The sequence below is a fragment of the Sander lucioperca genome, chromosome 10 (genome assembly GCF_008315115.2).
Source record: "Sander lucioperca isolate FBNREF2018 chromosome 10, SLUC_FBN_1.2, whole genome shotgun sequence".
Taxonomy (NCBI): domain Eukaryota; kingdom Metazoa; phylum Chordata; class Actinopteri; order Perciformes; family Percidae; genus Sander; species Sander lucioperca.
The window spans coordinates 7,264,137-7,285,479 of NC_050182.1; the positions used below are offsets into that span (position 1 = coordinate 7,264,137).

The 21,343-nt window shown below is 43.7% G+C and overlaps 1 protein-coding gene across 1 annotated transcript in view; it reads left to right on the top strand.

Annotated features, from left to right (window-relative positions):
- Positions 1-16,641, top strand: part of si:dkey-22o22.2 (neural-cadherin) — a 221,494-nt gene extending 204,853 nt beyond the window's left edge. Inside the window, exons 23-34 of the mRNA XM_031319640.2 lie at positions 610-887; positions 1,199-1,413; positions 5,056-5,183; positions 5,638-5,765; positions 7,085-7,196; positions 8,597-8,777; positions 9,854-10,020; positions 11,254-11,518; positions 11,683-11,863; positions 12,664-12,914; positions 15,249-15,406; positions 15,762-16,641. Of these exons, the coding sequence (XP_031175500.2) occupies positions 610-887; positions 1,199-1,413; positions 5,056-5,183; positions 5,638-5,765; positions 7,085-7,196; positions 8,597-8,777; positions 9,854-10,020; positions 11,254-11,518; positions 11,683-11,863; positions 12,664-12,914; positions 15,249-15,406; positions 15,762-16,427 (2,730 nt within the window). The 3' untranslated portion in view covers positions 16,428-16,641. The remainder of the gene's footprint in view (positions 1-609; positions 888-1,198; positions 1,414-5,055; positions 5,184-5,637; positions 5,766-7,084; positions 7,197-8,596; positions 8,778-9,853; positions 10,021-11,253; positions 11,519-11,682; positions 11,864-12,663; positions 12,915-15,248; positions 15,407-15,761) is intronic.
- Positions 16,642-21,343: the final 4,702 nt, after the last annotated feature.

Consider the following 21,343-nt stretch of genomic DNA (forward strand, 5'->3'; position numbering starts at 1 on the left):
AGTTCGTCTCTTGCTATTTTTCCATTAGGCTAAGGCTAGTTTTCTTTTCTGTTAAAACCCCCTAGTTTTAGGGTTAGCTTTAATTAGCTTCTTGCTAGTTTTAATTTCCTGCTAGTTTTAGTTTTGGTTACCTTCCTGCTAATTTAGGTTTATACTGGGTTTAGTTTCAGTTGGGTTCTTGCTAGTTTTAATTTCATACTTTCAGTTAGTTATGTTATAGGCTAGCTGTAATTTTCGGTTGGCTGCAGGCTAATTTTAGTTTAATGCTCGGTTTAGTTCCAGTCCTTTCATGCAAGTTTATTCCTGGTTTCAGTTCATTTATGCTAGTTTTTTTTTTTTTATTAATTTTCTATTTCTAGTTAGTTTTTATACCTGATTTTTGCTTTAGTTATTGGTTCATTTATTTTCCTTTAAGTTTCAGTTTAGTTTCAGGCTAATTTTAGTTTGGTTGGCTTCATGGTCACAGTTTGTTTCAGTTTTATCCTAGTTGTTCTTTCAATTAGTTACAGTATGTACTAGTTTTAGCTTGATGTACAAACATTTCTCACTTAATTCTTTGCTTTTTAACATAACCTTTCTGTGTGTCATCTCTTATTTTATCCCCTGTAGTTGGAGGCCATGTTGGGGGTGTCAATCCTTCAGGTGGGCATTGACGAATGTCCCTACACAGACTGCAGTGTGTCCGGAGGCTGCAGCAGCGAGGTTTCATTCAGCCAGGCCCCGGTAGCTCTCAGCACCGGGAACACCTCTCTTGTGTCGATGTCTGCCTCATCAACAGCACGATGCGGCTGCCGAGGCCGAGAGGCGATTCACCTGCCCTGCGCCGCCTACCCCACCAACCCCTGCCTCAACGGGGGCACCTGCCAGGACGGGCCACTGGGATATGGGTAGGTGCATGGACGGGTCTCAGACTGTCCTTCCCTGAAAAAAGACATTTATAATGGCCGTGCCTTCCAATGGCTGCAGTAGTTATGACGGCACCTTACATGGATACATTTCCATGTAAGGAGGTATGTCACACTGGACTTTCTCTCAAGAGACAAGGGCTCATGTCCCCTGATTCTAATAGATATTTAAAGATACTGATCTTAACTCAAATTTGAAATAAATTGAGTGGGTTTGAACACGCTCGTCTTGTATAGAGACGTTGGTAATATCATCCTGTAAATGATAAAATAACTTTCTTTCCGTGTTTCAGGTGTAAGTGTCCTCCCATGTTTGACGGGCCTGAGTGCCAGCAGACCAAACACAGCTTCGGCGGCCAGGGCTATGCCTGGTTTCCTCCCATCATGCCTTGCTTTCAGAGCCACATATCCCTGGAGTTCCTGGCTGAGGCGGCGAACGGGCTTCTCCTCTACAACGGGCCGCTCGGCCCCGCCCACTCTGGGGAGCAGGAGGACTTCATCGCCGTAGGTGAGTTTGCTGCAGAGGTGAAGCTCTAAACTGTCAGACAACCAAATGGGGGTTGCGGTTTGCTTCCAAATGCTGTAGAGTTTGGTTCACTTTAGGTGAGAATGCAATCCGACCCAAATATAGGCAGCAAACTTAACAGTGCCTTTATTAGCCAATTTAGCCTAGACTTCTACATGATTTAAGGGATGATAACTTTCAGATCCATAACCTACTCTTAACACATCGCTGGTCTTTTATGTGACATCATCATCTCACTTTTTTCACCGTCTTCTTAAATATTAGAAACACTAAAGCCAAAGCAGAAAACCCAAGATGTTATAAATTTGGTGTTGCTCCATTATTTCTGAGACCGGAAGTGTCGAAGAGCTACACTCAGATATTCTGTCCAATAGACCAGCGACCGTTTCCACCGTGCGACATTTGTTCACAATGTTCTGGTGCGCGTTGACAAAGTGCAGTGTGTGAACCAAATGAAAAAAAGTTGCAACTTCAACCCTGAATCACACAGAGTCTACCAAACTATAGGTGTTGCCAATGTGATGCAAAGGAAAGCAGGACTATAAATGTTTCTGAGCTGGGTGCCTGGGTGGCCAAGTGGTAGAGCGTGCGCCCATAGAGGCTCGACGCAGAGGCTTTGCGTTCGATTCCGACCAGCAGCACTTTCCTGCATGTTATTCCCCCTCTCTCTCCCCTTTCATTTCTAAGCTGTCACAAAAAAATAAAAGGCCTAAATCCCCAAAAAATTATCAAAAAAATAAATAAAATCTTTCTGAATTTAAAACGCGTTTTCCACGTTTGCGTTTGTATTGTTTTACTACTTACACAATTATTTTAAGTATATGTCATTATATTATTTACAATAGACGTGATACAAAGCATGGTTTTTAATGAGTGTGATGCCGTGGCTCCTCTGCTGCTGCGAGAGAACTGTTTAAGACGCGGCATCTCTTTGCTAAAAGTCAACATTATTTTTAACTTCTAAGCGCTCTAACAAACATGCTAATCTTGCAGCGCTGGTGGGAACATGCTGCCAATCGCTCGTCCTTTTCAACAAACACAAAGCAGGAATCAATCCGGCGCTGTAGAGACAGTTTCTCAGTGGACAAAAGAGCTTCATAAAGTCTAATGTCAGCTCCCGGCGGTCCTGATGGGGTGTTAACGGATTAGCCCACTGATGGTCTTTCAATCGCTTCTTGCATAATCTCGTGGCATTAAAGTTATGTAATTATTGAACCCGGTCTGATGCTGCTTGAGTACATGGAGGGGAAAAATCAGAACACGGCGGCAGCATTGATTTCTGTGAAGCATTTTTCACTTACATGTTCAATACCATGGCTGTGAGGTTGATCGGGTCACGCTCACATAGACACACATCTGACATGCACAACACAGACACACACACACACACACAATTGACTGGGTGGATTCCTGCAGTTGTTGATGGGATTCAACAGCTTACAAAGCGATACAGAGAAGTGATGTTGAATCATCAACACGTCACCTTTTCAGAAACAAAGGAAGAAACGTATTATAAAGATTTAAATTATATAGTTTTCAATTAAACCAGAATTTTTATTTGATATAATTATTTCCAAAATAATAATAATATAAAGTACAGACTAGAGCTGTAAAGATTAATCAATTAACTGATTAGTTGTCGACTTTTAAATTAATCACCAACCATTTTGATAATCGATTAATCCATTTGAGTCATTTTTTATGAAAGAAAGTAAAAATTTCTCTGATCCCAGCTTGTTAAATGTGAATATTGTTCTAGTTTCTTCTCTCCTCTGTGACATTAAACTGAATATCTTTGAGTTGGGGACAAAACAAGACATTTGAGGACGTCATCTTGGGCTTTGGAAAACACTGATCCACTTTTTCTTTGACCAAACAACTAATCCATTAATCCAAAAAATAATCGACAGATTAATCGACAAAGAAAATAATGGTTAGTTGCAGTCCCAGTGAAGACACTACACCCAATGAAAGCACTTTGTCTTTTATAGTTATGTGGATGTTATGGGATTTAATAATACCTTTTTGCATTCTCAGGACTTCTTTGTGCTTTCTGTCCCAAATGTCCGTACGGAAATGGGGCTTTTGTATGATCTGCCCCCTCGGCATGGAATATGTTGCAGAACACTAACAAACTAAATTAATACATCTTGTTTAATGCTTTTAAATCCAAAATGAAGGAATTAGAGACAGATCATTTAAGATGTTAAGATTAAATTTCTCATTCATGGTTGATTTTAATTTTGTCTCCTTTTGTTGTTTTCTGTCTGTAACTATGTAACAGTTTGTATTCATACTGCCCAGTTCAGACCAAAGATTGTCAACGAGACAAAAACGTTTTAGAACGTCGCAGAGAAAAGTTTCAGCGGTCTGAACCGGCCCGTCTCAGCTCGACTCAAACCAGCTCATGGTGTCGCTGCGACTCAGCTGGTAGAGTCTCCAGAGGCTGGTTTTAGAACGTAAGAGACGTCTCCTGATTCAACAGCCAATAGAGAAGTCAGCTGGTGGAGTCTCCAGAGGCTGGTTTTAGAACGTAAGAGACGTCTCCTGTTTCAACAGCCAATAGAGAAGTCAGCTGGTGGAGTCTCCAGAGGCTGGTTTTAGAACGTAAGAGACGTCTCCTGATTCAACAGCCAATAGAGAAGTCAGCTGGTGGAGTCTCCAGAGGCTGGTTTTAGAACGTAAGAGACGTCTCCTGTTTCAACAGCCAATAGAGAAGTCAGCTGGTGGAGTCTCCAGAGGCTGGTTTTAGAACGTAAGAGACGTCTCCTGATTCAACAGCCAATAGAGAAGTCAGCTGGTGGAGTCTCCAGAGGCTGGTTTTAGAACGTAAGAGACGTCTCCTGATTCAACAGCCAATAGAGAAGTCAGCTGGTGGAGTCTCCAGAGGCTGGTTTTAGAACGTAAGAGATGTCTCCTGATTCAACAGCCAATAGAGAAGTCAGCTGGTCGAGTCTCCAGAGGCTGGTTTTAGTCAGCTACAAACTATAGAAATAAAATGATCCATGATCCATTTCAATTTTGTGTTACAAACAGCTGGTTGAAATGGCAGAGTTTCAGACAGAGCCTCAACGACTGCCCAAAAGCATGGTAATGTTATATGGTCCAGCGAGATAGAGAATGACTGAAGAGAGGGAGCGCCCAGCGGCGTTAGAACAAAGCCTGGAATCAGAGAAATGAAACGTGTTTTCGCCGATTCACCACTAGAAATGTAACTGTAGCCAACATCTCACTATCGCTAACGTTATCCACGTTCAAATTTAGACGCAACAAATGATGTATCCAGCTACAAAAAGTTAGAACGGTACAAAAAGTACAAAGAGACATCATGGAGATGATACACTGCCTCGTCTCATCTCATTGGTGTGACCTGACGGGCTGAAGGTTTCAGAACGCTGCAGACCGGCTTGTTGCAAGAAGTTGCAAGTTTCAACTCGTCTCGTCACGAATCTTTGGTCTGAACTGGGCTTAACTGTTTTGGTCTGGTCTCCCTCGAAAAAGAGATTCTTAATCTTAATGGGACTCTTACTGGTTAAGTAAAAATAGTTAATAGATCAAGGCGGCACACGTGGTTTTACCGTGGGCGGGAAAATAGTAAACTAAGCCTCTCATCCTCCCATCCAGAGTTGAGGAACGGCATTCCATCACTGAGTATAAACCACGGATCAGGAACACTGACCCTGCAGCTCCCACCCAAGTCCACCATCAACGACCGCCGCTGGCACCGCCTCGACATCGTCAGCGACGGAAAGGTAGGACAGACTGACGGACGGTTGGATAGAGAGATGGACGGGCAGATGCATAAACGGATGAATAGATACAGTAGATGGATTGCTATGTGTATATTTCTTTTTTTTTAAGATTATTTTTGGGGGATTTCCCCTTTGTTCGACAGTGACAGTGGGTAGACAGGAAGGGGGGAGAGAAAGAGAGGGGATGACACACATTCATCCAGAAAATAATCCACAGATTAATTGACAATACAATTAATTGTTAGTTTAGTTGCAGCCCTATTCCAATGTTTTTCTTTGACCTGATGATAATATTTAATGAGATACAGGTTAAAATATGTCGCAATATGTACATATGTTGTACATGTGGATTCTTTTAGTAATGGGATTCAAGTTAATTCAATGGAGGTTTTTGACAGTGGTGTGTGTGTGTGTGTCTGTGTGTGTGTCTGTGTGTCATTGTCTCTGTGTGCAGGCTGTCCAGCTGACCCTGGACCAGTGTGGGGGGGCGGCAGTGAACGAGTTGGAGGGTGTCAGCGGGGACACTCAGGAGACGGACGAGTCCGGCTGCAGAGCTGCAGGAGAGACGCCAGGAAACCAGAGGTGATGGCAAACATGGAGCAACTAGTTTAGTGTGGTTTAATTAGTTTAGTTTAGTTAGTTTGTTTATCTAAACACAGATGTGAAGTACATGCAGTAGAATGTAAAAACAAGCAATTACAGTGCAGGAGAGGAAAGAATCTTAAAAGGCGTATTAAGGTGCTTACACACCAACCAGACGGCCGACTGTCAGCAGAAAAGGCAGTCGGACTGATCAGTCGGGTCCCCGAGGTCCAAAGGTCTCCATAGCAGCAGGCTGCACTTCTCTGTATTGTTTCTATTAACAGTCTATGATTGTTTCCCAGAAAATGAAAACCGGCAGCTGATTGGACGAACGCGCCACGTGCTTCTTTTTTCTCCGGAAATTCACAGCCAGACTGTCATGGCGGCTTGTTCAGAATACATTCTAAAATACTAAGATACGATCTCTAAAATAGTTCACCGAAACGTGTTTCTGAAAACATTTTAAGAGAGAAATAGGCCGTGCAGTTGCTGAATCTGTCTTCAATTCAGATCGACAACGGTCAGTTTAAAAGATTTTCGTCAGATTTTGAGAGGCTCATCCGCTCCCCATTTCCGGGTGAGTCCCGACCGCCCTGTCTCCGACTGAACATGTCAGGTCGGCCAAAATGAAGGCCGACGGCTCCTCGGACGGACGACGGCACGGAACACACCAAACAGACTCGAGTCACGGACCTCGCCAGACGGTCCGATGGCCGATAATCGGCTCTGTGTGTCAGCGCCCTTAGGCGTCCTCCCCTTATAAAAAAGAGAAAAGAAAAAAAAAACAATTAAAGCATAAAATAAAAAGTAAAAAAAAGCAGTGCAACAAACAAACAGGTAAACGTATAACACACAGGTGAACAAACCTGGAGAAACTAAAGATCCACGTCACTGTACACACAGACTGTACATTTATAATATAAATATTTATAAAGAGACTCACCTCTCCACTTTTTGTCTGTTTTTCCGTTTTTGACACGCTGCTCCCCCTCTACTCCCTCCTCCTCCCCTCTACTCACTCCTTATCTTTCACCTTCTTCTCCTCTTTCCCCTTTTCCTTCCTTCCTTCTTTCCTTCTTCCCATTTTTCTTATCCTCTTACTCTTCCTCATCCTTTACCCATTTCCATGTTTCTAATCTCCTCCTCCATCTCCATCATCCTCATCCTCATGGCTTAATCCTCTTTCAATCTTTTTCTTCCTTTCTATCTTACACCTTTTCCTTTTTGTTCCTCCTCCTCTCTGTCACTTCTACTTTTACTCTTTCTCTCCCTACCCCAAATCCTTTCCCCCTCTTCTTCCTCCTCTTCTTCCTCCTCAGGTATCTGAACGTCTTCCAGCCTCTTCAGTTGGGAGGAATGAAGGAAACGTCTCCGCATCGGCGTTACCGCAGTTTCACCGGCTGCATCCGAAACCTGGTGGTCGACAGTCAGGTGTGTGTGTGTGTGTGTGTGTGTGTGTGTGTGTGTGTGTGTGTGTGTGTGTGTGTGTGTGTGTGTGTGTGTGTGTGTGTGTGTGATATACATGAAAAGAACCTGAAACTAAATGAGCTGTTGTGATTTTCTCCTGCTGCTCAGAGATAACCCCAAAGATGGGGTTATGTCTCTGGTCGTTAAAATGCATCCACGTTTCCTTCACTAGCTTCCCTTCCTTGCGTCTTAGTCCGTCCCACCGAGGAGGCACGGGAGAGACATGAGGAAATCATGCGAGGAGAGAGGAAACGAGGAAATGTGTTTTTAGAGGGACAAGAAGTCCTTCCCTCAGAAGAGTCATGTGAACGAGTCGTCAGCTGTCTGGGCGGAGTTAGCATCACCTTTCAGCTGCACATTTCCATGTTGTTCACTTATATATATATATATATATATATATGTATATGTAAATTGAATCGCAGTTATTATTTTGGCCTCTTAAGGATCACAAAAACAGAAAAACTATTATTTTGCACATTACGTTATTAGGTAAAGTCTTATTTTGTCTTGTGTTCTGCATGAAAAAAAATGGGAAAAGTATTAAGGGAAATTTCACAGTTCAAGGTGTTGTCACAGTTTTTTTTATTCAATAATTGCATAATCTTTCCAAAAGTCAATTAGTAATCGTGTTAAATATTCGTGATTTCAATATTGACCAAAATATAGTCCATAGTCAAGCAGCCCTAATATTGTGCTAATGTTGCCCAAACCGTCTTAAAGTTGTCCTGAATCATCCAAGTGAGTCCGACATGCGGCTTGCAAGACCCTTCAAGTTACGCCCCTTTCAAGCTGTGATTGGCTAGTACTATACAACACATTCATGATTCCCGGAGGATGAATCATGAGGACAAAATCAGGACAAAATGTCCACGTCATCATCTAAATGTTCGCACTCCCTCGAGGTTTAAACCTTTTGAATTTGGAAATTGAATTAGCTTCCACATGGCCAAATGTTTTATAACAAAAAAATGAAGCGAGAGAAACATAATCCCCCGTAACATGCTTCCGTTTGCTCTGTAATCAGAGCCGCTTTCTTGATTGCTTCAGAAATTCAAAACACATTTTGAAGTTAATGCGTAAAGGTGCTTCTGACACGCCACAGAATGAAAGCACTGCACGGCTGCCAGCTGAAAACAACCAGCCTGTTCAGACATTTGGTGCATGTCAAATTCAGTCTTACTGCAATTCAGTCTGAAAGGAGGAAAACTGTAGGATTTCTAAACACTCCTTTAATCATGTTCGAACGCTTTTATAAAGGTTGTGCGGAAAGTGATATGCACACAGGACGATGGTTGAAAATTAAGAATTAGAAAGAGAAAAAGAATCAAGTTAATCGTCTTCTTCCTCCTCCCTCCATCCCTCAGGTGTACGACCTGGCGTCTCCAGGTGAGAGCGTGGACAGCGCCCCGGGGTGCAGGCTGACCGACGGGGTGTGTGTGACTGTGGCCGGTCCCTCCTGCGGCACTTACGCCTCCTGCCTCGCCGACTGGGGCTCCTTCAGCTGCGAGTGCCACCCAGGATACAAGGGACACAAGTGTGACAGCGGTGAGAGAGTCTGTGTGTGTGTGTGTGTGTGTGTGTAAAATTAGATCTTCGTTATGAAACCAGTTTGAACAAATGAGACCCCTGGTCTTTGTGTCTGATGTAGTACAATTTTAGCACAGAAAGCAAAAAGTGACTTTTCAATCCATCTTCCACTCACAACTAGTTTAACTGTTGGCTTAACCAACTGGCTTGTTGTGGCCGTTATTTAACTGAAAACAGAGGGATATGGGACTGTTTAGGCCATTTGTTTTAGTCTAAATTAACCAACAGACCAACACTAGCCTAGAAATCTAGACGCACCCTAGTGGCAGCAAATGTAATTTGCAGCCAGGGTCAGTCTAGCAACTCTCTGTTGGCTTGCGAGCTGGAAAAACCAAACGATAGTCAGGCCAATCAGATCGTGTAGAGTCGGTGGGCGGGCTTATGGCTGCTACTGCTGGCGAACAGCGGTCTATTGAATCGGCTTTGGCCGCGACTCTGGAAGACTTGGAGTTAAGCTTTTCTTTGAGAAAAGAACAAAGAACGGCGCTGAAATCATTCTTAAAAAAGGAAGATGTGTCGACCGGATACGGCAAAAGATTAATCTATCAACTAGCTCCGCTAACCTTCTTTATTGCTGTGGTTGGTTGTAGCGCTATCCTATTGCGTGCAGAGAGAATTTGAAAGACAACCGTTTATCCCGCCCCTCGGATTGAGCTCTGCCAATGGTGAGTTCCCAGACCCAACATCTGGATGTGGGTCTGGCTTGTCAGGCTACAACAGCACTGCCCCGAAAAAAAATCTCCTTTCAATGGAACTGCAAGGGTCAGGATACAAAGGCTAAAAACAAACTGGGTCATAAGCCATTAAAGGTTCTGTATGTATACATGTATTAATTCATTTTTGTTGCCAATGGGTGAACAGATTGTAACATAACTTAACTTAAGAAGTGAGACCTTTCTAAAGGACTCTGGATGTTTTTTTTTCGGGCCAGGAATTCAAAAAGATGTGACATTTATGTGCCCTCTTGAGTGCTGGTAAATTTGAGTTTTTATTCATGTGAGTGAGTTAACATGGCTTCATATCTGCCCCTTCAGCCGTCCCAGAGTTCTCCTTCGACTCGGGCAGCGTTGTGCGTTATCAGCTCAGAGGAGGCGGCAGCTCTCGCCGCACAAACGTCCAGCTGCTCCTCCGAACCAGAGCCACCTCGGGCACCCTGCTCTCCGTGACGTCCCGGGATGCCAGCGAGTACATCGTCCTGGAGGTCAGTCCACCTGTCAGCCCGTCATTAACGCTCTGAGGTCTAAGCCATTTTCTTCTATATTTAGTATATGTAGCAGCGAAGTAACACAGTCAGGAAAATGAAGAAGGTAGGCAGGAAGACAGCCTCTGATTGGTCGACACACTCACCTGACAACATTCTGGGAGTCAGGATGGTTGGGGCTGGTAAACAGAATTATTGTGCAAAAATTTCGGAAAAGTCTCCGCAGTTCCAGGCTGGATGCTAAACTTCAGGAAGGGCTAGCATCACACAGAAGTCCTTTGTTTGAATAACAGAGTGCAACAAGGTAAGCACATTGGCTAATAGTCTTTTTTCAACACTCAACCATTTAAGACATTCATGCATTTTAACAACATTGGACTTTGAATCGCACATCAGAACAAGTCTAACTGCTTTAGTATTGATCTGGAGATATTGAATATGACATAAAAGGTGAGATTTCAGACCTTTGACGTCACACGTCCAAACACAGCGGATGTGGCTTTTATCACTGCATTCACAAATCAAAACAGACGCTCATTTTATCCAGTGTTGTAATGTAACAAAGTACAAATACTTCATTATTGTACTTAAGTAGAATTTTCACGTATCTGTGCTTTACTTCATTATATGTTTTTCTGGAAACTTCCACTTTAACTCCACTACATTTCCTAAATAAAATGTATACTTTTACTCCAATACATTTCAGCATTTTCGTTAACTCGTTAGTTGCAAGAAATGATTTTATACGTTGGAGAGAAAGATTCTTCCTCAACAGAAAAATGAAAATTGTGTTTCTGTTTTCTTTTGATGTCAGACTTTGATTTTGATGAATTTGAATTTGATGTTTAGGAAGGTGTGGAAACCCTGAATATTATGCTTCACTATAAGGAAGCCACAATAAAGTTCATAATCAAAGTTTTTCTTTACTTTTTCTTCTAAAAAATTAAGTACATTTAATATCAGAAACTTTCTTTTGATACTTAAGAACAGTAAATATCAGATACTTTAAGACCTTTACTCAAGTTATATTCCTAAAATGTGACTTGAACTTCCACCAAAGTCAACATACTTGTACTTTTACTCAAGTATTGCTTTCAAGTACTCTATCTACTATTCAAGACTGATTTTATCTTTTTACACAGGAGCATATAGACAGGAGGCATTATGGGAAGGTTTTTTCAAAACACTGACTTTTGGGGGAAAATGTTGCTGAGATCATCTTCTCTCCTTCAGATCATGGAGGGTCACCTCTCTGTTCGGGCCAACCTGGGCGACGGTGCCCACGCCCTGCGGCTCCCCGGCCAGCGGCTGGACATCGGCCAGTGGGTCCTGGTCGGCCTCGTTCGCCATGACAACCTCTTCACCCTGCGGCTGGAGCAGGGCGGGGGCTCGCGGGAGGTCCGGGCCCGGCTGGGGAGCCGCAGGGAGATGGTGGTTCACCCGGCCAGCGTGATGGTCGGCAACGGGCCGACTGCTGGAGAGAAGGCCGACTTTCAGGGTGAGACCTGGATTCTACTGCATACTGATTTTTTTAAGACTATTTTTGGAACATTTTTAGGCCTTTATTTGGATAGGACAGCTTAGATGATTTGACAAACTACTGAATCATATTCACATTATTGTAATCCAAACCAAACTAAACTTAGGCGTTTCCTCCTGCAGGCTGTCTGCGGGACGTTCGTTTCAACGCTCAGGTCCTGCCTCTGGACGGGCAGAGCCGGGACTTGGTGACGGTGCTGGAGAGGCGGGGCGTCACCTCGGGGTGCTCTAGCGACGCCTGCAGCAGCCAGCCGTGCCTCAGCCCGCTGCGCTGCATCGACCTGTGGAGGAAACACCAGTGCAGGTAAGACACACAAACGCACACATCCAAACAGATCCTTTACTGGTTCACCTTTGTAAAACATAACACAAGAACCAGCCCTAACCTAGGCACGTTTTCAGCTGTTTTTGTCGCTTTTTTCGACTTTTTAGTCGTCATTTTTGACGGGGTTTTTTTTGGCAATATTTTTGTTGCTTTTTTCAGAATTTTTGAAGCTTTTGAGATTTTTGTTGTTGTTTTTTTTTTTTTACTTTTTGTCGCTTTTTTTCAATTTCTTTGTCTCTCTTTCCAGCATTTTTGACGTTTTTGTCGCCTATTACAACGTATTTGTCACTTTTTTCAGCAGTTTGTACGCTCGTGATGATGTCATCACATTATGGGACGTCCGGAGCGATCCCGCAGGCGGACCATTTCTATTGCAGATGAAACTATCAAACCACTCTTACAAAATGTACATTATCTCAAAAACTAAAAGTTCTAATAACTTCTGGAGTGTTAAGAAATATTTTGTTCATGTTTCTGCACTTAGAAATATTTTGGATCAATATGTTTTGTGTGTTTATTTAGGTAAATTTGATGAAAACACGTGTCTGATTTTTTTTTTTTTTTTTTATTTATGACAGAATTTTACTACTTTTAATAATTATTATGGTTTAGTGACTTATATAACCCTTTAGCATATATGTTGCTGATTTAGGGATATGAAGCATTTGAAGATACTCCAGGAAATGACATCACATAAGCAGAAATACCAACGTAGGCACTGGCGGACCGTTTCTTTTGCAGAGTTTAAAGGGTTAACTATCTACCTGTCTATCTCCCAGGTGCCCCGGTGGTCAGGTGACAGTGACAGATGACTCCGGGCAGCAGCGCTGCGTGCCTTCGCCCTGCCGACCGTCTTCCTGCCGTAACGGTGGCACGTGCCAGGCGCTGTCGCCCGACACGTACCAGTGCCGCTGTCAGGAGGGGTTCAGGGGTCAGCGCTGTGAGCTGGGGCAGGTTAAAGGTCACCGGCTGGCCACCCTCAGCCCCAGCTCCATCCTGGCCATCAGCATGTGTCTGCTCGTCTTCTTCGGTAAGAGAGAAGAGAGTTTTTCATGAAGTAGATGTAAAAGAGAATGAATTGAGGTGAACCGTACTGAGCTTTGATACAATATTGGCTTCTCTGTCTTTAGGTAAGACAAACCGGACAGTCAGAGATTTAACTTATGTCCATATGTAAAACTGGCTGTTCTGAACGCTCCGTGTGTCGCAGCTTCTTTCTGACTCACAGGCAGTGATAGGAATCCACTTGTTCTGGCGTAAAGACAGTACTAGCTAGTTAGCATAAGCTGTGATAATTCAGCAAAGAGGCTAAATGAAGAGCAACATGTAGGCTACTGTAGTCTGGCTCAACAGAATCATATTTCCAGGATAAAGACTGACATCACTCACCGGATTTCAGGCTCCCACTCTCTGTGTATTGCCGTTCTCAAAATTCATAAACATAGGGCTGTGGGAACATAGGCACGCTCCCCTTCGAGCAAACAAGCTACACCCTGAAAACGGCAAGTTTTAATTTGGATGGTGCAACAAGTCAGGCCTGCTTGGTTATTTTGGGGAATGATTGTAAAGATTTACAAAGAATATGTTTAGAGCATTTCCTCTCTAACTGGGACGTTTTGGGAGCAATTGATGGGATAGCTGTGAACGAAGTACACACGGAGATACACTGGTAAGAGCCAATGAGGTTTAACCATGTATCAGCTAATTTAAATAGCTCACGTTACTGTGTTGTGTCAACAGTTAACTTCATTTAATATTTTATGCGGCGTTTTCTTTTGTAGGTTGCAAATGTTCCACCAAAACAAGTTCCTTCCTGAGACTATTTAGCAGAGCTGCCGTCGCTGCGTCCGGAGCTCAGCGCCGCCCAAAACGGTTGTGACTGGTTTGAAGAAATGCAAACAACCCAGAGCGCTTTCTTCTCCTATCCCAGAATGCATCTGTGTTGTAGCCAGACCTTCCTCCACAGCGCTGTGGAGATAAGACATTGACATTTTTGACCAGAATGTTAAAGCAGTGAACACTTCTCACGAAAGATTTTCCCAAAACCAAGAATCCCATGAAGGATTCTTAGTGTATTAACATCGAGTCTCATCAGTGAAATCAAGTGAAACTCCAGAGGAAATACAGGGATGTGTGTGTGACTAAATGTGATGTAAACTGAACCGTGTCCTTTAAAGACCTTTTGTTCTAACGTTGTGTAACAGTGTGCACAAAAGATCAATAGGTTTCCCATTTGCATTGATCAATGAATGGGCCTACAGACAGATTTACGTTTTGTAACATTCACAGAACAATCGTGTCATTTTTAAGACCTCGATACATCTGATTAATTAATACTGATTAGTCGCCCCGACAGTGTTTTTTTTTTTTTAGTTAGTTTTAAGTACTTTTCCCACATGACAGTAAAACCCTTTTTGCCTGGTCCTACCAGACTCTGGTCCATTAGCCTGGTCCTACCAGACTCTGGTACATAAGCCTGGTCCTACCAGACTCTGGTACATAAGCCTGGTCCTACCAGACTCTGGTCCATTAGCCTGGTCCTACCAGACTCTGGTCCATTACCCCCTGTACAATAAAAAACAGCTAACATCTGTCTTTTGTCTGCGATGGGAAAGGTTACAATCGACATTCACTCCTGGGACAAATGACTCTGCAGTACCGACGGGTATTTCTCGGCTCCAGCTCTGATCTCCAGTGAATGTACAGCTGCAGTTTGCAGTTTTGTGCGCTTGTTTCGGAAAGCTGTAGCAGGAAAAACACCTGTTTTCCGGTGTATTGGTGACATCGAACGTGACACGCCAGGAAAACAAACAAACGGACAGGCATACTCGTCTACTGGCATGGGAAAGGAGTCAATCAGATTTAGTTTTACCCACTTCTAAACCTGCATATACATACTGTATATTTTTGGTGGAAAGAGGGTATAAAACTGAATTTCCCATCAGCCCTCTTGCTTCCTGCTCTTCCCTGAAGAGAACAGACATGTTGACGGAGATTTTAGAAGCTTGTTTTCTTCTAAGTTTGACTGTGTGGCTCACAGCGTGAAGGAAGTTAAAGACCCAATTACCCCATTATGGGCTCAATTGCTGTTTACCTGTTTATAGTAATTATACCGATGTTTCTAAATAATGTATTACTAATATATATATTGAGGTGTAATGACTCCACAGGGCCGTTTTAATGAGCTTCTGCTGCTGCAAATGTACAGGAAGGAAGTGGAACCTGTCCCGGTGGTGCAGAGACACATTTACACACAGATGCATATTAATAGTCCTCCTCTCTCACTCTGTCTGTGTATGTGTGTGTGTGTGTGTGTGTGTGTGTGTGTGTGTGTGTGTGTGTGTGTGTGTGTGTGTGTGTGCAGCGGTGCTGGTGGCGGTGACGGTGTGGAACCAGAAAGGCAGCCGTAACAAGTTCAGGAAGCGAGGAGTTTACCACATCCCCGCTGAACACGAGAGCTGGGAGGACATCCGAGAAAACATCCTCAACTACAACGAGGAGGGAGGGGGGGAGCAGGACCAGGTACGCACACACACACACACACACACACACACTGGGTGTCCTACTTTTTACGTAACAGCTTACTTTTATATAAGCTTGAAACTGGAACATTTTATTGACCAACCAACGTCAGTGTGCTCCAACAAAATGAGAGTTGATTGTGAGTTTGATTTTGAATTAAAGTAAGCGAGCCTTGAGTTGACAACAAGTGCAGCGCTTAGCCCCGCCCAAGACGATTGTGATTGGTTTAAGAAATGCCAATAAACCAGAGCACGTTTTTCTCCCATCCTGGATATGTTGTGTGGAGTAGGTCTGGCAATGCGATTCTAAATGATCACTGACTGTGTGTGTCCCGCCCGCTTTACTTTTCTTCCAGAATGGATATGACATCACCGAGTTGAAGCGCCCGCTGTGCTCCAGTCTGTCCCAGTCCTCGTCTTGCACCACCGCCCTGCTCATCAAATCCTCACCCGGTTCGCAGGAGGAGGTTCACCCGTCCGGCTCCTCCTGCAGCTCCGGTGCTCCCTACCTCAGCATCCCGAACCACCACCACCACCACTACCAGCACGCCACCGCCAACAACTATGCCGGCGACGCCACCTACGCTAACTACACCCCTCATGTAGGCAGGGACATCCCGCCGGAGACGCGGGACGGTTACGCGGACGCCCCGTCGGGGTCACGCTCTCACGTGGACTTTAAAAGCTACGTAGCGCGAATCATCTGGGAGGCGGACAACGACGGCGAGGCGATGCAGCCGGACGGCTACCATGTCTGGTGCGTGGAAGGCTCCGGGTCATCGGCAGGAAGCCTCAGCTCGCTGGGGTCTGCCACGTCACGCAGAGACATTGTCGGCGGGGACGACGCCGATGATGAAGAAGGCGGAGGAGGGTTTGTTTGCGACAGGCTGTCGCGCTGGGGCCCAAAGTTCCAGGCTCTGAGCGAGATGTACGACCGGCCCCAACTGGCCCTCACGTACAGGGACGCCGTGGCGTACATACAGCGGAGCCACAGCCACGACCCGCTGCCCCACCACCACTAGGGAGCGCTACACGGACAGTTACAGAGCTCAACAGTGACTGCACATGGCTCTGGTTCCGGATAGGGCTGGGTACCGAATTCGACTTTTATAGGCACCCACCGGATTGCCTCTGAAGTATCATGTATGAAGTCATTCAATACCAAATTTCAATACCTAAAGGAGTAAATCTCATCAGCGTCAGTGAGCCAATAAGCATGCAGCATGCTTCTACCAAGATCTAATAATGCCTGTGATTGGCTAACGTTACACATCGTAGAGACACGCAGGAGCTGAAAAAAAGAATTAAATGATTTTTGCCGTAATGGACATGTTTCCTTGGAACGGTGTGAAACGGTGTGAAGCAGCTTTGAGATACGTTTTCTCTCGTTTTCAGCCCCAACAACACGTAGCAACACGTTTTTTAAAACTGAAACGGGTGAGTTGAACACCCTGTTGTGTGCGCAAGTTTACAGACACGTCTCTGCTGATTGAGTATTTCACCTTTTGACGCAGCCAATAGACGAGACACACCCACCAAACGAGAGAAAACACATCTCAAAGCCAAAAACATGTCGTTCAACCGGGAAACCATCATGGTTGAACATGGCCCTGTGTAGGTGCATACTGGGCCTTAAAATCTGATTGGCTGCACCTTAAAATCCTCAGTCCTGATTTGCTGCTGGTCCTGATTAAAGGCAAGGCCAACCATTCACCCTGTAACCAATCAGGAGAGACAGCTGCCATGTGAGTAAAATGTTTTCAGCTCAAAATGAACTGAGGGCACACGTTTAGTTTGTAGGAAATTTAGACTTTTCATCAAACAGAGACTGGTTCACACTCAAAATAAATAGTTTTTTAGCACTTCTCATTGCTGGTGTATTTATGCATTTACAAACATTTTGAATGTGAACCAGTTTGCTTGTTTTTTGCTGGTGTGAACGCACTCGAAAACTCCCTCGGTGGCTGTAGCAGAATGTAGTTGTTGCCTTTTTTGTTGAGTCTTTTTTGATATAATTGGGGCTACAACTAACTAAATCTATTAATCTGCCAAGTCTTTTCTCCATTAACTGTCTCTGGAACGTCTGAAATTTGTGGAAAAGGTTGTCTTAAAATTTCTAGATATTCATCATAATCTAGAATAAAGAAAAGAGCAGATCCTATCCAGATAGCTTGACAAATTACTTGCCCGGTTTATGGAATAACAAAATAGTTTGCCAACAAATTGACAAATCATTTCAGCTCTTTCTGCTGGGAGTTTGCCAAAGTCAGAAATGTTAATATCCTGCACACAAAGACAGATTATTTTGTGTGTCATATTCAAAAATGGCGTCAAAAGAAACAAATGCTATCAGAAATCCTCCCGTGTCTTCAGTAGACGCGACGTGAACGCAGCAGCTCTGCTCCCCGGCGCTGATGGATGGCGGCAGTAAAGCGGTGACACGTTCAGGGCCGCAGGTTCATTACGCCATCCGGATGTTTTCTCTTTATGTAAAAAAAAAAAAGCAGCTGCGGGACGAAGAAGTTCGAGGTTTTGACTTCAGCGGCTTGAAATAACGAAGCACAGAGAGAACTTGTTATGGGTTCATGTAGCAGCTTTACACAAGAACGTGTCAAACATCTTTATTTATTTCACTTTTTCAAGTTCAGTGTGCTGCATCTATTTCCTTTGTCGGCAGTTTCTCGGTCACTGGCTTTTATTCTTGAAAAATGTGGATTTTTCAGAGTAAAAGGTGACTGTGTTTATGTTTTCCGGGAGGAATATTAGCATCAAACTATGTCAGAAATGTTGTGGGTGACTTAAGAACGCTTCTGGTTCATTTGTTAACGCTAACAACATCAGGGTGTCGATGTGAGTCTTACAAACACAACTCAAAGTGCTTCTGTTTAGGGCATTTTAATGTAGCGTTTAAATCCTTTTATCTGCGCGCCAACAATTTACACTTTACCACACAACCCGCACCCGACACACAAAAACTTATTTCCACAGAGAAAATCTCCCAAGGCCTTTTTTTTTTCCTTCTTAAGAAACATTATTCCCATCGCTGCTGTCAGCGTTTTCTACAAATTAACCTCCAACGAACCCAAAAAAACTGCTTTTCTCCTCTCTTTTCTACCTTCCTGTTGCACTAGCAAATGATTCCTCACACGGCACCGAGGAATCTGTCTGCCAGTAACACAAAAACGTGGACGGATAAAAGCCTTGTGAGCACGCCATGTGAAACCCTTTTTAACCCCTTAGTTTCCAACATGTAAAATAAGATTTGATAGTTTTCAAATGAGAGATTATTTTTCTACTCCCTTGTAGAAACTTCCCAGGAGCTCCTTTCCACTTTCAGTTAGGTTGTGCATCGTGTAAACGTGCTTGATGGCGTCACTTTGAGTGCTTCTGTTGTCTTACTAGTTTGTCATCTTGTTGGCTCCAGGGGGGATTCCAGGATTTTTGGCACAGAGGGGACTCATAATCAGTGGGGGGGGGCATTTTATCAGAATAGAGCATAGATAATCTTCTTAGAAATATAGGAACTATTGGATAGGATAGTACAACACAATGTGATTCTCCTAAATAAAATATCACATTCATTATTAATTTTACTCCTTTTCATTTTAAACCAATTGTACATCAGAATACAATAAACATTTTCTATTGGCTCAGTGTGACACACAGCTGGTTCCATGGAATCAGAGTTTTGGATAGTCACCATGGAAACATGAATTGGTCATGTGACAAGTGCCAAGTGACAGTACTCTGATCTAATGGAAATCACAATTGTCAGATTGACAGCACTTTGCCCAAAACATGGACATTTCGGGGGGGGGGCTGGTGCCACCCCCCCCCCCCCCATCTAGCCCCGCCCCTGCGTGGCTCATGGTCATTTTGTCTGACGACGTCCTCGCCACGCAGACGGCGCAGCTCAATCACACGGAGACGTTAATGTTGGCTGGAAGGCAGACGACGGGCCCAGTCGGCTTTTGGACAGCGAAGGCCGAATGTGTGCAGAGATTTATTAATGACAGAACTGTCGAGCAAGCACAAAACAAACTCGAGTTGTTATCGTCCGCAAGTTCAGATCTGAGAGCGCACGCGGTCAGATAACTGCAGAGCAACGTGTGAGGACAAAATCCTGATTTTACTGAAGGGGAACTTCGGTATCTTACAACATGGACCCTATTATCCCATATTTGCTTCGCCTTGGGGTCCTGCATCAGCATCCGCAGACTTTAGCCAGCTGTGTGTGTGTGTGTGTGTGTGTGTGTGTGTGTGTGTGTGTGTGTGTGTGTGTGTGTGTGTGTGTGTGTGCGTGCGTTGTCTTCACACCGCCTGATGAATGTAGTTTTATACGTACGTGTAGTGAGTCTGAGCAGGCAGAGAGTACAATCAGAGAGTTTATCAACTTGATAAAAGTGAGTCTTTAAAGTAGAAGTGCATAACTCAATCCTCAGCCGACAAAGAAATCAAAATGGTTTAAAGTTAAAGTTGTTTAGTTGTTTTAGGGCTGGGCAAAATATTGATATAAAATCTTTTTTGATATTTATAATATTTTTCTTTTGATTTTTGATATCGTAAGTGTTGTCTTTTCCTGGTTTTAAAGGCTGTGTTCACACATGGCGTCTTTTTTTAAGTTGCCAGCGTCTGTTTTACATTATAATCCTACGGAGTAAACAGTGTTTTCAAAAAAGTCCTGAGCTCTTTTTTAAACGGCAGCGGCGACTTCTTTTCTGCAGCTCAGAGCGTCATTTTGAAGTTTAAAAAAAACGCCCTACGTCAAGCGCTTTTTTGACAGCCGACCAATGACAAGCGGACTAGCCAGACCTGTCGTTTCCATAACAACAGAAGAAAAAGGAGTCGGAGCACAGCAAGTTATATGATATGACCAGGTGCTCCCTGTACAGGGAACTCGCTTTGTCTTGTCTAACGTTAGCACCGCGCTCTCTCTCTGTTCTTTCTCTAGCTCGCTCCACCACTTTGTTTTAGCTAACGTTAGCACCGCCCCATGTAGCTCTCTAGGACAGTGGTTCCCAACCTTTTTTCCTTGGCGCCCCCCCTACTCATATCCAAGAAAAGCTGAGCCCCCCCCGCCCCCGCCCCCGAAACCGAAGTTGAGGTAACTCTCGAGATAGAGCCGTACTTTCTTTTTTGATACAGAGGAGTTATCAGCACGTTTACGTTTCTCCGCCATGTTTCATTCATAAAATAGTGTTGCCGTGGCGGCAGGAAAAATGAGGATGATAGCAGCTAGCAGCTGACCTGATGACAGCAGGGTCCCAGGTTAAGAGGTCCCGGAGGTTAGCCTGCCTTCAATTTTAAGCGAGAACAAAAATATATAGTTTTTATACAGACTTTTGTATTAATTATATATTCTACTGTATTATCATAATTTGTTTAACATGTGCAAATCTTTTTTTTTTTTACCTCAACCTCAAACCAGATAAAGACTTGCGCCCCCCCTGTGATCTTTGCCGGATACTGTAGCAGTAGCTGTTGTTATAGCAACAAAAGACGCTCTTGGCTGCTTTTTGGAACCAAAACGCTGCCAGCTTCTTCTTTTTTTTATTACAAATGCGCTCTAGTCAACTTTTTCTTGTCAATAAAGACACCAAGTGTGAACATAGCCAAATGCTGCATTACAGTAAAGTGATGTCATCTTCTGAACTTACCAGACTTTTATTATTTGTCCTTTACCCACTTACTTTTTCTTATTAATTCAAAACAATTCTGTTGATTATTCATCAAAAATCTCAATGTGTAAATAACATTTTGTTTAAAGCACAGCTTTTCAACCCTAAAATATCGACATCGAGGTATTTCTCCATTTCGCCCAGCCCTAAGTTGTTTGGTCTCTAAAATGTCAGAAAATGGTGAAAAATGTGGATCAGTGTTTCCCAAAAAGCCCAAGATGACGTCCTCAAATGTCTCGTTTTGTCCCCAACTCAAAGAT